The sequence below is a fragment of the Episyrphus balteatus genome, chromosome 1 (assembly GCF_945859705.1).
Source record: "Episyrphus balteatus chromosome 1, idEpiBalt1.1, whole genome shotgun sequence".
Classification (NCBI taxonomy): Eukaryota; Metazoa; Arthropoda; class Insecta; order Diptera; family Syrphidae; genus Episyrphus; species Episyrphus balteatus.
In genome coordinates this window covers 32155120-32171797 of record NC_079134.1, presented here as the reverse complement: position 1 = coordinate 32171797, position 16678 = coordinate 32155120, and the positions used below count along the sequence as shown (strand labels likewise).

At 29.2% G+C, this 16678-nt stretch overlaps 1 protein-coding gene across 3 annotated transcripts in view; it reads right to left on the bottom strand.

The window, feature by feature from the left end:
* LOC129907829 (CUGBP Elav-like family member 2) overlaps positions 1-16678 on the bottom strand; it is a 196425-nt gene that overhangs the window by 12782 nt on the left and 166965 nt on the right. For all 3 annotated transcript variants that reach the window (XM_055984214.1, XM_055984213.1, XM_055984212.1), the window contains exon 6: positions 9455-9827. In XM_055984214.1, coding sequence (XP_055840189.1) covers positions 9455-9827 — 373 coding nt within the window. The remainder of the gene's footprint in view (positions 1-9454; positions 9828-16678) is intronic.

The window sequence follows — 16678 nt, the reverse complement described above, 5'->3', positions numbered from 1 at the left end:
CGCAGATTTTGTAAGTTCATTTTTTATTTAAGTTTTACATTTTTTTCAACTCGTTAGTTGGTGGTTAACATAAACTGTTTTATGAGGTTAACATCGTTGAAATTTGTAGTTTTTTTTTTCTTTCTTTTAAACAAAATTGTTTGAAGACTAAGTAAAATTATCCACAGATCAAAGGTGGTACAGGAATTTTTGAAGTTCCCTTTGAAAGTTTTTCTTTTTTTTATTTTGAGAGCAAAATTGTTCAAATAGTCTTTTTGACTGTAAAAGAAAAAAAAAATTGGTTAAGTTATCTCAATTTTCTTACTTTGAGCATTCTCAAAAAAAATTCTTTTGTACTGAAACTATCCCACTTCTGATGCTACTGTTATCATAAGAACTGTGAATAAAACTTGAAATTTTAATAGGTTATAAAATGGTGGAAAAAACAGTTATCAGTTTAATCCTAAGAAAATAGTAGAAATCATCACCAAATTCAAGCCTAAGAAATCAGCTGCACCAGAATAGAGTCTTCTCAAACTTCTTACTGAAAAAAACGCTTCAACAAGCAGTGACATTTCTTACGAATTACAAACATTTGAGAAAAAATCTTTAAAAAAGTTATGACGTCAGCAAGATGCAGTATTGAAAAGGGATGGTTCTGAGTAGAAATTACGGTTTGCGCCATGATTGGTCTTATTAGGGCGTACGAGTTTATAATTCTTGGGAAATCAAACGGCTGCATCATACGTTAAAAAAATGTATGAGTGCCACAGAGCTCAACTGAACTGAGTTGACTGCAATAATATTAGGCCTGTTTTTTACTTGCGATAGGTATAGGTACTATAGGGCAAGTTTAGGATTCGTAAAAAAAATCGAACTCGAGATAACAATTTTACAAGACATTACGATGATGGAGAATGCCAAAAAAGTGGGTCCGGCAATTCTGTCTGTCTGTCTGTATATACCTCGAGCTACAGCCTAAACGAGTGAAGTGATTTTCTTCAAACTTGGTAGTTAGCAGTTTTTGGTAATTTAATAGAGGGGAAATTGAAATTTTTTTTTATGACCAAAACTAACGGTACCTGCCATATAACGGAAATAGAAAAGTTAATTTTTTTCAAAAACGGCTCTAACGATTTTGATTAAAATTTGTATGTGTAGTATTGAACATAAGAGCCATTTTTTGAAATAAAAAAAATATTTTTTGTACCGTTATTAACGGTACCTGTCATAGAACGGTTTTATTGGTTTCTGAATATCTCGTAAAAAATTAACCCGATTTCAACGAAAATTTGTATGTAAAAGCCCATTTGTGCATTTTTGGATTTTTAAAAAATATTTCAAATTTTTTTTTTTTTTAATCAATTTTTTAAGAACGGGTTGGTGAAAAATTTTGAAATTTCGTTTTTATATGTAAGTTAATTATTTCTTTAAAATGGCATAGGTAACAACTTTTTTTTTGAAAAATGTTAGAATTTTTTTATATATAAAAAATTATTTTTTTAAAAAACGACTCTAACGATTTTGGAAATTTTTTTCTAAAAATACCTTTTTATGCAAGTAATAAAATGGCATACTTGGTTTTTTGTAAATCATAATTTAAAACGGTGTTTCTTGAATAAAAAGCTTTAACATTAGAGTTACTTTTAGCATAAGAGCAAGTACGTGCGACCCCAGTCGTGCATTTTATTTTTTTTGCAAAGCTATCCGCAGTAGGATTTCCCAAATATCAACACTGAACAAAAATTTATACGCACGCACCAAGAGAAAGGAAAACGTAAACTTATACACTTCCTCAAAATTCTATCCGCAACTTGGTTCAGCTTCTATTCCTATCGGCAGCTGGGTGTTGTTCTTGTAATGCATGTTAACGCCAACTGCAGATACGGATAGAAACTCCAAAAAAACATAGCAGTTACATACTTTTCATTTTTAGTCGGTTTTAAGATGAAAATTCGTTTCAAATGAATTGGATTTCAATTTAAGCGGATCAACTCAGAGCCCAAAATCCATCGTGCCACCCACCGTGCAGTTTTGAAATATTTATCAATGCCTCCATTGGTAAAGAGTGAAAAAGAAGGTATAAAAGCAGAGACTGGTATATAAAGTTGGTTAGAAAGCTGAAACTACAGATTAATGTGACGTTTGGCCCCTTACACAAAAAAACTTACTTTTCTCGTTTCAAAAACAAAAAGACAATTTTTTGAAGGTTATTAATAGTAACTTTCTCGGAACAGTTTTCGTCTTTAATATCCTGGAATATATATCAAGTTTGAAGTACTTGAATATTAGAAGGTCAAAAACGCCTTTTTTTTTTGGTACATTTGACGTCGAATTTCACTACCGTAAAATTTTTGTTTTGCCATATTTATATATTTTTCAAAATTATTTTTTTTTTCTCAAAGATATTTAAAAAAGAAATTTATGGTAGGTACATATCTCAAAATTTTGATTGTTTTTTTTTTTTAAGTATTGACTTCTTATTTGGACTTAAAAAAAGCAACACATTACGGAAAAATATGTATTTTTGACCAAACATCAAAAAGAACTTAATTGAAAATTAAATTTTGTGGCGAAAATAGTAATGACTTACGTCACTAGAAAATACAAAATGGAAAATAAGAATTGACAACAACAGTACCGATCTTATTCAGCAGGTTATTCAAAAAAGCAACATTGAAAAAGCAAATTCAAATTTGAAAACCAAAAAAAAAAAAAAAAAACATAGTGAAATGTTCAGCACAAGGCCAATTTTGTCGATATTTCGGCATATTCTGGACCTTTGGACCTCAGTGCCTTGGTAAATATTTTCCGAACGGAGTATACACATTGAGTTACCTCTTGTTGACAACAAGAAAAATATCTAACAACCCGAAAAAATCGTTAGTCAAAATTTATAAAAAGTGAAGAGCCAAAAATTGCTGATAATTTTTTTTTTTTTATGTATATAAATATTTTCTTTTTTACAGAGGAAGTTTATGCTGGTATGTATACTTTTTCACCTTTTTTAAGTTTAAATAAATAAACACTAAACAATTCTGCATAATTTTTCAAAATTACTTATTTAACATTTCTATCTCCTTATCTATCGATATTTAAACACATAAACTAACTATAACACCTGTAATCGTCATCATGTTACATAAAACTATTATGTTGTCAATAAAATGCCATTTGAAATGAAACAAACCGTAAGTTCATTTATTCAATTCTTGTTGAAATATCATTTGTTAAACATCAATTGCACATTAAATGTAACATTACAAAAGAAGAGAAAAAAAAAAAAAAAACAAATCTCATTTTTATTTTATTTTTTTCAGGAGGAAAGATGCAAAATACCATTGCAAACAACCATCCAGAGCGCACACTTTCGAGCATTACACCACCACCACCACCACTTGACTGATTCAATAAAATCGCCATTAAAATTTTACTGCATTACATTTCGCTTTAAATAAAATTCAATGCGGATACAATAAGGATCAGCAGTGAAATTTACATTTTGCTCCTTAATTCGTCGTCTGGCAGCATCCAAGCCGGTGTAACGCTTAAAAAATCAACCATCGATAACGATCATTATACTGGCCCTTCCAAAAAAAAAAAAAAAAAAATAGGTGCTTTTCGAACCCTATCGCCCTTCATAGTCAAGAGACACAAAAATATCCTGTATACACACACACACACAACACAACCAAATACATACACTACCTATACAGATTTTAAGTCACAGGACAATTGAAACTCTTAAGTTTAAATAAAAAAAAAAATAAAAAACAAAATAAAATAAAAAAAAGTAGAGAAAAAAAATATAACAACCAGCAATGCGGACGGAAAGGTACTTAATATAATGCATTTTAATGGCTTCGGGTTTGGAATGACTATTTTCTGGAAAGGACGACGAAAAACAACTTGGTCTCCTACTTCACGTTCCTCGACACGTCTGCAGAACCACTTGAGGGGAACAGAAAACAAAATCCAAAACAATGGACATTGTTGTACAAATCATGGACGAAGTTGCGCTACAGTGTTCTCCACACTGACTTATACCCAGAGTTAGCTTAACTATATGTTTGTATGTGTGTATTCTTACTTTTTAGCTGATTCTCGAGAAACTAGAGCGAAACGTGGGTTACACTTAAGCGCCCATAAGGTTGACTTAACAATTTGTGTTCCCCCCCCCCCAACCCAACACTCTTCAAGTGTACCAGCTATGTTTCTAAAACATATAGTCACATAGCGCTTTGGAACTAGCTAGTCCTGGATGCGAAATAAGTTGTAAAATAGAAAAAAAAAAAAAATAAAACAGGGATATGGTATTTTTGTTTCAGCGAAAACTGTGAGTGTTGAAAGCAATTGAAAGAGTTCTACATCGCATTTTTTTTTTTTTTTTTGTTCTTTAGAAAAATAAAAATTACAGAGAATTCAAAACGTTCTACTTAACAAAATGAAGCTGTCAGATTCATTTAAAGAATATAATATGCTTCTAACACCTAGAAGTGAAATAATAACAAAAGTCATCAAAACACTAGGGTTGGCAAAATTGATCAATTAAATCAAATTTTAGAAGAAAATTGCGTGTTCAAGAAGAAAAGTTGTCAAGAATTACCGGAACTTCCTTCACTTAATAGTCTCAAAATCAAATGCTTACAGTTTTTTTTTCAATCCTTAAATACAGCTTAAGGGGTATTGGTATAATTATAGTTACTCGTAGGTGTAAGGATAATTAAACACTCAACGCATTTTGTAGTGTTACGGGTTATTTAAGTTGCATTGTAGTTTCTTTAATAATACAACAAGGCATTACCTTACAAGAAATGTTAATGGTTTTTTTATTTGAAATGAGAAAATAAAAATGTCAAAAGCCTTCAACCTCAATAGACCACAATAAATTTTGGGAGTGAAGGTATAATTTAAATGTATGTAAGTCCTTAAAAAGAGTTCGAGTTTTCCAATTAATGTGAGTGTGCTGAGTTACATATTTCACATTCTAAATATAAGAATTGATGTTCTGTCTTTTTATGTAAGCCAAAGAACCTCAGTATTGACGCTTCCTTTACTACTCTATTACTCTATTTTTAAATTTAGTCCTCAATGAGAAATTATATCAAATTAATGTCATGTGTACAGATTTTAAAAAGACGTTTGACAGAGAAAGTCACTTGATACTAACCGGGTAAACATTTTTGAAAGAAAAAAATTAAATACGGTAGCTATTTTTTTTTTTGAAGCAAATATAAGGTCTGTTTAATGAAAAAAATCTAGGACAGAAGAGACCAGAGTGGCACAAGTTTGTAAATACTTTCAGAACAAGAAAGAACAGAAAAGTTCAACTTCGTATTTAAATAGATTGACAATTGTCTATATCAGTTGCAAAATTTTAAATTCAAAAATTATTTCTTGAAATGATTTTTTACTAAAATAAATGATTTACCAATACTTTTAATATTCCCATATTTTTTTTTTGTTGTTAATCAAAAATTCCTAAGAAAATCACTTTTTATAATCTTATTTTCTATTGTTTTTATCACAATCAATCAAACAGATGACAATTGACGCTTTTCACTCACTTGCTCTACCCAAAAAGTAGGAGCAGAAAAAATGCAACTTTTCTGTGCTGAACAACTTCATGAAACATAAAATGACAGATTGTAGAACAAGTTGGGGCGAGATTTTTTTTCATGAAACACAAAAACTTCTACTTTTCGGATCTTTTCTGTTCTTTTCTGTGCGGATCAGATTCATTAAATAGACCTATAAATCAATAACTAAAAACAAAATTTCAAAAGTATTCAGTGTCACGTTTTCGAAAATTTAGTTTTTAAAAAAAAAAAAAAAAAAAAAAAAAAATGAAAAATGAAAAATTGACTTTATGTTTTATATAGGGAGTCTAAGTCGATTTCTTTACGCCGGGACACGAAAATTGGTTCCAGTTAGAGAAAAATTCGAGTAAGAGCAATTAATATAATCTATTATCATCAAATGATTTCATTGAAAATGGTGAAAAAATTCGAGTTAGAGAGATAGGTACTTAACAGAGAAAGTGTGACACGTACATTTTTCCAGCAAAATTAAAAAAAAGAATATGTCAAAGTTTTGTACTACCAAAGCCGAGCTTTGTACAAGCTTTAAACCAAAGATATAGCTTAGTGAAAGTACTAGGCTAGGGAAACGCTTCTTAAAAAAATTTTTAAAAATTATATTAAAAAAAAATTCCCAATTTTTTATAAGTTTTGTATAAGTTTTGTAAAAATAAAGCTGAGTTTTGTTAAAGCTTGCTATAGCTAAGTCCATTAGAAAAACATAACTTTAATTCTTTGTCTAGATCTAGCTAGCCAAAAAAAAAATCGATCTTAAAAAATATTTTTTTTCTGTTTTTTCAGTTTTACCCAATATTTTTTGAAACAAAAATGTAGTTTTTCTACATAAACTTAAATAAAAGGTTTTAATATAAAATGAAGCATCCCAAGTTTTTCAAAAATCAAATATTTTTTGGTAACTTTGATTGAAAAAGAGGCTATTTTTTCAAATTATATTCATAAAAAATCCAAAAATTAGTATTTGGCTAGAAAACATTAAAAATATAAAAACAAATATTTTTGTATTTTTTTTTTTTGTTAAAATCCAACTATTATAAAAATAAAAAACCAAAAAGTCGTACTTTTGCATTTTGCTCACTATTTTTGAGATTATATAAAAAAATGAGTTGAGAAGAAGTTGTAGATCATATTGTTATCTTAAACTTTTGTATTCAACTTTTGTCGATAGGAGGGCTTCTTTAAACAGAAATCTTAAAAAAAACACGACCCACCCCACTTGTTCGCCCACCCACCCCCTTTCCACAAATTTTTTTTTGGTCAATTTATTTTTTCCTTTCATATTCTATTTATCTATGTATAAATTTCTCTACCACTCTCATGCTGCTAGTAATTTTTTTTTTCAAAAACTATTGGCACTTCTTTAAATGTTCCCAGTGTAAACTAAAATTAACCATAACTTTTTATATAAGATTGTACAAAACTCGTCTTTGTTTATACAAAACAACAAAACTATACAAAACTTGTACAAAACTTTGACATATTTTGATTTTTAATTTTGCGATAGGCCCGGTCTGCGGAAATGTACGTAAGTTTGACTTAAAACTTAGAAGGAGTAAATAATTTTGTATAAAAAATATTATGGTGAAATCGAATAGGTAATTCGTTTGATATAAATTCAGAATAAAAAAATAATTTCTGGCAGGTACCGTTAGTAATGTTTTCGAGAAAATTTAACGTCCCCAAAATTGGAATATGTATTATTTTTGGTCGAAAAAAATTAATTTTCGTTGCCAAAAATGAAGATAAAATGCTTTGTAGGTCTTATACTAAATGTGTTGTTTTTTAGGTAAATATAAAACAAAGGAAATAATTTAATATTAGGTATATCGCTTTCCTAAACATACTCAAAAGTGATTTTTAGTCAAATGTTTTTTTGAAAAAAAAACTATGTTGTGTCCCTGTCATGAAAAGTTTTAATTTACATAGATATTCTTTGAACTAAAGTGTCTCTAAGAACTGTTTTAATATTTAAAACAGGTAAAATTTTCTTATTATATTTTTGTTTTCTCATGAGAAATCAAGTCATTTTAAACAAAAAACAGCCTTAGACTTGACAAAATCATTATTTTCCACGAACTTTTTTGATAGTATCATAGTTAAGGAGTAGGTATAATGCTTGTCAAAAACAACAAACAACACTTTATTATTTCCAAAAAATTACATTTTCCCTTTGAGGTCATAGTACCTACTCGCTATACTCCCTCAACATAAATATACAATTTCTACATTGAAATGATTAAGTATTCAAAGGACATGACCATTTTTTTTTTGATGTTGTAAGTTTTAAACACAATGTCCTTCTTGCTCCTTTAACTTACGAAAAACACCGCCTCGACAGACTATCAACGTCCTCGAATTCCTTTATCTAGCGCTAAAATTTCATTCTTTACAAACCATCCAACCATATATCCAAGCAAAAGTTAAAAGGACACATCGTATATAACAAAAACTAAAAAAAAAAAAAAAACTAAATATGTAAATCTTAAAATGATTGAAGATAGAAACGTCGACAAGTCCATCCTTCGTCGTTGTTCTTCAGTCCTATCTGCATGTGTATGTCTGTCTTTTTTTTCTTGCACAATTTTTTTCATATAACCCCCCCAACACATTAAATTCAACACAACACTTCTATATGGTTTTAAAGGATGTGTGCAATTTTCATACTTCTATCTTTTCCTTTTTCTCACATAAACGATTGAAACATTTAGCCACGACCTCAACACAATGCTTTCGCAGGAAGAAATAAAAATATAAAAAAAAAAAACAGATATCCTGGACGACTTTTGCGAAGTAAAGTTGAAGAAGAAAAAAAAAAAGCAAGAAAAATTATCCTCATCACTCGTGAAAGTCCTGAGACACTATAAATAAACTTGGGAATAAGCATGACATTTAAAATATTCTTCTATATACGCAGGATAGGAAGAGAGAGGAATAATAATATGCAACTATATAGATAACACAAAATGTATACAACAGAAAGAATATTATAATAAAATAAAGTCTGAGATATATATGCAGGAAAGATAGCTTCCACACACATATGCTAAATGCAAACTAGCGGTGCAATACATTTGTTTTGTCTTTTTTTTTTAGAAGGGCACAAGGAGCAAAAAAGATAAATAGGACATTTTTTTTTGAATGCCACATTATGTCACACACTCACAGAAAATTACAATTACAATATTTAGAAACAAAATCCATTCAAAACATTAACGAAGTTAGAATCGAGAATGAGGTGAATTTCACAAGCATAAAAGTTTTTAATATATATTTTTTAAATCTTTAAATTTTGAAATTTTTTTAACTGAAGGATTTTACATATAAAAACAGTTTTTAAGAGTATTTTAAGCTAGTTTATTAATAAAGATTTAAATAAGGACCACAAGAATAAAAAAACAAAGATTGGTCTTTTTTAAGATTTTTGAGTGAAAAAAATTATGGTTTATTAAGACTAAAAGGTGTTTCAAAAAAAAAATTAATTCTAAATTAATTTAAATTTTAAAAAATTCAACAACTTTCATGCTGGTGAAATTCACATTTTTGCTTGAAAGTCCTTATACATCAATGAGAACCAATTATAATGATGATTTTGGAACTTTCATTGCTCGAGAGACAGAGGATTTAATTTTAAAAAAATACAACAAACAAAAATTTAAAAATATAAAAAAGGAAAGGACATTTTGTTTTTTTGTCTGATCAAACAATTATTACGTTGGTTTTTTTTTGTTTAAACATAGATAATGAATTTCAAACACATTTAACTGTATACATTTGGTATTAAATATTATAATGTTTTATGTTATATTAAATAGTTTTTTTTTTTTTTTTAAGAAAAATAATAATAAAATTTATATATTTTTTTTAATTTACCAACTCACCTTGTAAAAATTGTGGATGGATTCCAAAAGTTTGTAATTGTTGAAAATATTGCATTTGACTAGGTGTTGCCAATGCATCGGCTGCTAAATATGGTGAAGTCTGTTGTGGTGGATTGGCAGCTATTAATGAGGGTGTTGCAGCAATAGCTGCTGCACTCTGTGCTAATGTTGGTGCTGCTAATGCTTGGACGGTGGGATTTGAGCGAGTTATCACTGATGATGTTGATACAACTGGATTTGTTGTCAAATTATTACCACATAATGTTGCTTGTAATTGTTGTAATTTCTTTTGGTCTTTTTCTTTTTGCGTATCGGCAAATTTAACGACTAGAGGTGCCGAACATCCTTCCATTGTTTGACTTTGGTGCAAGTTCTGAAAAAATAAAAATGAAAAGAAGTGTTGAAATGTTTTTTTTAAAGATGATGATCTGATCTAGATAAATAAAAATATTATTTTTTCGCACTAGATTCCTTTTTTATGAATTATTCTCCAATAATTTGAATGTATTTCGAATGAATATTTTCATTAGTTTTGACAGTTAATGGTCAACAGTAGCAACTTCTTTCTTACTTGCAAATAATAGGGTCACTGTGGCGTATGTGTAACATTTTTTCGGGTGGAAATCTCAAATCATTTGTTCAAATTGTTTATTGTTTAAAAGGCTAAAGAAAAGAGTTACCCTTTCTTGTCTTTTAAATGTTTAGCTACCTTAAAGAAGTGTTTTTCATATGAAATACAGCATTTAATTTTTATTTTTACTAGTGTAGTACTCAAAAAAATAATAAAATAATATTGCAGAAAAATATTAGTTTTCAAGTAGGTAGGTATATTAAACGCATTTGAAAAACCATAGTTAGTGAGCTAATGGCTTTACAGATACTCTCTAGTTATAAGCTATGTGGCATCACATTAATTTTTTTTAACATACAGAGGTTGTGCAAATTATGTACTGTATTACAGAATTTTAACAAATTTAACAAATCTAATTTAATGAAAAATTAGTTAAGAAATAAATAAATTATTCAAATATTGCTTAAAACATGTTCTTCCCATTGAAAATTTTTTTACGAATTCCAATTTTTAAAAAACTTTTCTAAAGATTTTGATTAAACTTTACACATGAAATACTCAAAAAAATTGTTTTAAAACTGGGATTTAAGCTATTTTTGCTAAATTTAATTAATGGAATGGTGCAGTTACCGCAAACAGAAGCTGTTCAATACTTGTGGTCAATTTTTTCATATTTTTTTTTTTAGATGTACATATAGGTATCTACTGTGCATTTAAATTATTTAGAAAAAATAGAACGAAAAATTTTTTAAAAAAATATTTAAAAGAATGGTAATTTTTGAGAAAAATAAGTTTTTCCATAGTCTATAATAAAACAATACAATTTCTAAAAAACCTCTGCAGAAACCACTAGGAACTAAGTTTAAATTAAATAAACTCATCCGTTCAGAAAAAAATGTCATTTCCTTAAATAAATTGGTTCATGCATTCTTAAAAACAAAAAAAAAGAGGTTGTCTGTAAAGCCGGTTTACGGACGATGATTTTACGTGATAACGTCGTAAGAAAACAGGTTGCTTTTAAAATAAGCCACTTGAAGGGTTTATTTATTTCAAACAATCATAATTTACAAGAAAAAGCTAAAAAAAAATACCATTTTTCTTTTCTCATTATATTAATTTTTTTTATTTTAAAAACTCACAAAAAAAAAATTATACCATTAAAAAGCCAAATATTTCTTCTAAATAAAAAAACCATTTTTAAATTTTTACAATAAGCAAAAAGTATTAAAATAATTTATTTAAAACAATCATTTTCATCAAAAAAAGCAAAGAAAACATGTAAATTTATCTTCTCACGCTATTAAATCCATTTTTTCAAACAATTTTTTACACCATCTGAAAGCTTGTCTTAGCTAAAAATATACATATATATAGATCAAGTCTATGAGACATCTACAAAAAGAGCTAGAATTTTTTAAACTCGATGAAATTTCATCAAAAAAAGCAAAAAAACATTTATTTTTATGTTCTCATGCTATTAAATGAATTTTTTCCCTAACAACCTGTGTACCATATTTTTATACCATGTGAAAGCTTATTGTTTCACCTTTCAAATGACGTATCAATCTCATTTCAAAGATGCCTACAAGAGAAGTTAGAAAAGTTAAAGTCAACCATGTCGAATTTCCAGACTGAGATTACCGTACTTTCCACACTGGTGTGGTGGCTGTTCGGGGGGCAACAGATCTCCACTGGTGGTATGATGTTTTTCGCAAGTTTCTTGATTTAACATTGTGTGGCTTGTAGTTAGTCTAGCGTTATGTGTGATATACCAATTGAAAGGTAATTGTATCAGGATGATCATAAATGTTTAATCAAATTTCTATCTGCTCTTGGTAAAAAGTTATAACTTATTGAATTCTAAAATTTTATTTTACCGTTATCTCAAAATTGTGTTTACGAAAATGATTGAAATTTCGCACACATATAGTCGTGGTCATGGTCTATCATTACTCCAGATACTTTATTCCTGTATCTATTAAATAAAAAAAGATAAAAATAAAAAACGATGAAAATCGGTTAAAAACGGTAAAAAAACGTGTTTTTTAAAAACTTGTTTCTTCCGTTATGCACATGTATGCATAAGCCCAAAACCTACATGCCCTTTAAGTTTGAGATTTTTTGAACACTCCAAAAAAAAAAGCTAAAAATAAAAAATTACCCAAAAATACCCCTAAAAAACAAGGTGTTTTTCAAAAATTCATATTTCGAAACGCAGAGTGTTGGAAAAAAATCCGTATCAGACTTTTAATTTTTTTTTTCTCTCATCTTTCACCTGGCATCTTTAGAATTGTCAAAAAAAAATTTCCTTTACCCAAAATCATCATTTTGTTATAGCCCAAACACATGTACAACGTTCAAACAAAACGTTATAGCTTAGTTTAAAAATTTTTTAGAATTTTTTCTTGAATGCAGTTATTCTTAAATTAGTCTAATCTATCTATAGCAAAAAAAATCAATTCTCTACAACTTCGCGTTAAGATTTTAGCCCAAATTTCGTCTTTCCGTTTTAAACCTGTTTACCCTATTAAATGACGGAATTTTTAAAAATTCTTCATTTGGATTAAGCTTTAGGTTATTATCTTTCAAATGAGCTATAGAAGATTTTTGTATCTCCAATAGTTTATTTTTAATTTTTTTGCAGCACTGCGAAAGTGCGAGAGTGTAACGCTAGAAAATGGCGTCACTTTTTTGTGGTGGCTGCCATGGTTCATCGATTTATAAGACGTTATCACGTCAAAAACATTGGTTGTCTGTAAAGCCGGTTTACGGACGATGATTTTACGTGATAACGTCGTAAGAAAACAGGTTGCTTTTAAAATAAGCCACTTGAAGGGTTTATTTATTTCAAACAATCATAATTTACAAGAAAAAGCTAAAAAAAAATACCATTTTTCTTTTCTCATTATATTAATTTTTTTTATTTTAAAAACTCACAAAAAAAATTATACCATTAAAAAGCCAAATATTTCTTCTAAATACAAAAACCATTTTTAAATTTTTACAATAAGCAAAAAGTATTAAAATAATTTATTTAAAACAATCATTTTCATCAAAAAAGAGCAAAAAATCATGTAAATTTATCTTCTCACGCTATTAAATCCATTTTTTTTTCAACTTTCAACAATCTTTACAAATTTTTACACCATCTAAAAGCTTATTGTCTTAGCTAAAAATATATATATAGATCAAGTCTATGAGACATCTACAAAAAGAGCTAGAATTTTTTAAACTCGATGAAATTTCATCAAAAAAGCAAAAAAAACATTTATTTTTATGTTCTCATGCTATTAAATGAATTTTTTCCCTAAAAACCTATAAAATATAAATATACCATGTGAAAGCTTATTGTTTCACCTTTCAAATGACGTATCAATCTCATTTCAAAGATGCCTACAAGAGAAGTTAGAATTTTTTAAAGTCAACCATGTGGAATTTCCAGAGTTTACGGTACTTCCCACACTATTGGCTGTTCATGGTGCAACAGATCTCCACTGGTGGTATGATGTTTTTCGCAAGTTTCTTGATTTAACATTGTGTGGCTTGTAGCTAGTCTAGCGTTATGTGTGATATACCAATTGAAAGGTAATTGTATCAGGATGATCATAAATGTTTAATCAAATTTCTATCTGCTCTTGGTAAAAAGTTATAACTTATTGAATTCTAAAATTTTATTTTACCGTTATCTCAAAATTGTGTTTACGAAAATGATTGAAATTTCGCACACATATAGTCGTGGTCATGGTCTATCATTACTCCAGATACTTTATTCCTGTATCTATTAAATAAAAAAAGATAAAAATAAAAAACGATGAAAATCGGTTAAAAACGGTAAAAAAACGTGTTTTTTAAAAACTTGTTTCTTCCGTTATGCACATGCATGCATAAGCCCAAAACCTACATGCCCTTTAAGTTTGAGATTTTTTGAACACTCCAAAAAAAAAAGCTAAAAATAAAAAATTACCCAAAAATACCCCTAAAAAACAAGGTGTTTTTCAAAAATTCATATTTCGAAACGCAGAGTGTTGGAAAAAAATCCGTATCAGACTTTTAATTTTTTTTTCTCTCATCTTTCACCTGGCATCTTTAGAATTGTCAAAAAAAAATTTCCTTTACCCAAAATCATCATTTTGTTATAGCCCAAACACATGTACAACGTTCAAACAAAACGTTATAGCTTAGTTTAAAAATTTTTTAGAATTTTTTCTTGAATGCAGTTATTCTTAAATTAGTCTAATCTATCTATAGCAAAAAAAAATCAATTCTCTACAACTTCGCGTTTAGATTTTAGCCCAAATTTCGTCTTTCCGTTTTACCCCTGTTTACCCTATTAAATGACGGAATTTTTAAAAATTCTTCATTTGGATTAAGCTTTAGGTTATTATCTTTCAAATGAGCTATAGAAGATTTTTGTATCTCCAATAGTTTATTTTTAATTTTTTTGCAGCACTGCGAAAGTGCGAGAGTGTAACGCTAGAAAATGGCGTCACTTTTTTGTGGTGGCTGCCATGGTTCATCGATTTATAAGACGTTATCACGTCAAAAACATTGGTTGTCTGTAAAGTCGGTTTATGGACGATAATAACGTCACATGAAAACTGCGTGTATGCTTAAGATAAAAAAAAGATAACAACCAAAAATCTTTGTAGACAAACAAATTTTTAAGTTTTGGACTGTTTTGGGATTTGAACCTGTCTCTGGTGCAAAAGACAGCTCATTCAACACTTTTAAACTCAGGTGTGCGGGTTAAAATTCTGTATTCAAAATTCCGTGCTGACTATATACGAACGGCAGTCTTAAATTGAAACTTGGCATCATATGACTTGGCCTTTAAGATGAAATTAAAATCTATACCATACTGCTAATGGGAAGTGGAACAAGAGGATGCAGCCGGGTTCATCGATTTATAGACATTATCACGTATTTGCGACTAATGTTGTGAGAACTCTAATTTTTTTTTCTTGAGTTCGGTAATCATATCGTGTAAATTAAGCAATAAACAAAAAGTATGGCAGTCACACTTGCTACCATGTATGCATGCAACATCCAAGATTCTGATTTCTAGACGAATTGTGTTCTTTAACATACCTACACATTTATGGATACTTAATCATCATACAAAATGCAACGTTTTCTCCCAGTCTATAAATTAGGTGTATCAAATTTAAATTTTTGTGCAAAAAGCTATTTAAAAATGAAAACATATAAAAAAAATCATTACCTACAACTAAATGTGCCAACTGCCATATCTAATTTACTTGAATTGGTCACGTTAAATTGAATACCTACGCTACGTGATGATTCACACATTCAGATGTGAAAAATTGCTTTGGCTCAAGGCCAAATTTCTCAAGCCAAAATTATTTACGTTTGACACCTTTTCTTCAATTCACATAATTTCACACACACACACACACTCCGCACCCCCTAAAGCTATAACTCATTAGTTTCGGTAGATTTGTTTCATTTAACGTTCAAGTCAAAAAGTCCCTTACACTCAATTTATACGTATATATTCTATAATTCCTGTGGGATGATGTTTCCTGTGCGGTAAAGTGAAACATTTAATGGAATTCTTTGCTTATTTCTCGCCCAGGGATTATTTAACGCAACAGACTTGTTTTACTTTTATGTGGACATTATTTAGTGTCCATCGTTTGTCCTTAGGGCAAAAGGACAAGAACGCAAAAAAAAAACAAGAAGAAACAAAAAAGGAGCAAAACTTCATCAGCGTTTACTTGATTCCTTGCCATTCAGTTTTGTGTAGCTTGACATTTTGCCCGAGTGCATCCTGGGGAGAAGATATTGCTTTGCGGTTGAGTCCATCATTGCGCGCTGCTGTTGCTGTCCTGCCATTTTGCACCGCGGTAGTTTGCATTACAAAAAAAAAAAAAACTGCGAAAGTATAGTCTTTAATTACATTGGTTTTACTTCATCATCATCGTCTCTGTAGTCGTCGTCGTGTCCTCGTCGTAAGTTGTGGCAACGGTAGGTGGCGGCTCAATTTCGCACAAAGGACATACTTTTAGCTTCTCTATTCTTGGTATAAGTATCATTTTCTGTGGAACGCTTTTGTCTATAGATAAAATTGGTTAGAAAGTAATTAGGAAGTTGTTCTCTGGGGGTCTGATGAATTTTGTGTTTTCCGATGAGAATAAGGCGAGCATGAAAGTAGCTTTATTAAACGCTTTGCAAAATTAAACAGTTACTGCCGTAAGAAATGTGCTAGATAGGAAAGTTCAAGAGATCAAGGTTTTCTTTGGAATGACCCCGTTTAAATAAATTAGATATTGCCGTTCGTAGACATGCAAAATAAAACGACCATACAAACAATATGTTATGTATAAAACTGATCATTAAGGAAAAACAGGGTCTTAACTCTCAAAGTGATTACAAAAAAAGATGAAAGCAAAGTTTTTGAAACTTTCAATTTTTCTTGTTTTTGATGTTGATAACATCTTTAATGTTAAACCTTTAAAAATCAAGAGTTAGGAAATTTTTCCACCTACATATCTTCTAATAGTTCACTAGAAATTGTCAAAAAGTTGTACAAACCTAAAAAAAAAAAACACCCATCGCCTCCCATTGTAGGGAGGAAAGCAAAAAAATCAACATTCAGAATTTCATAAAAATCATACATTATGTATTATTTA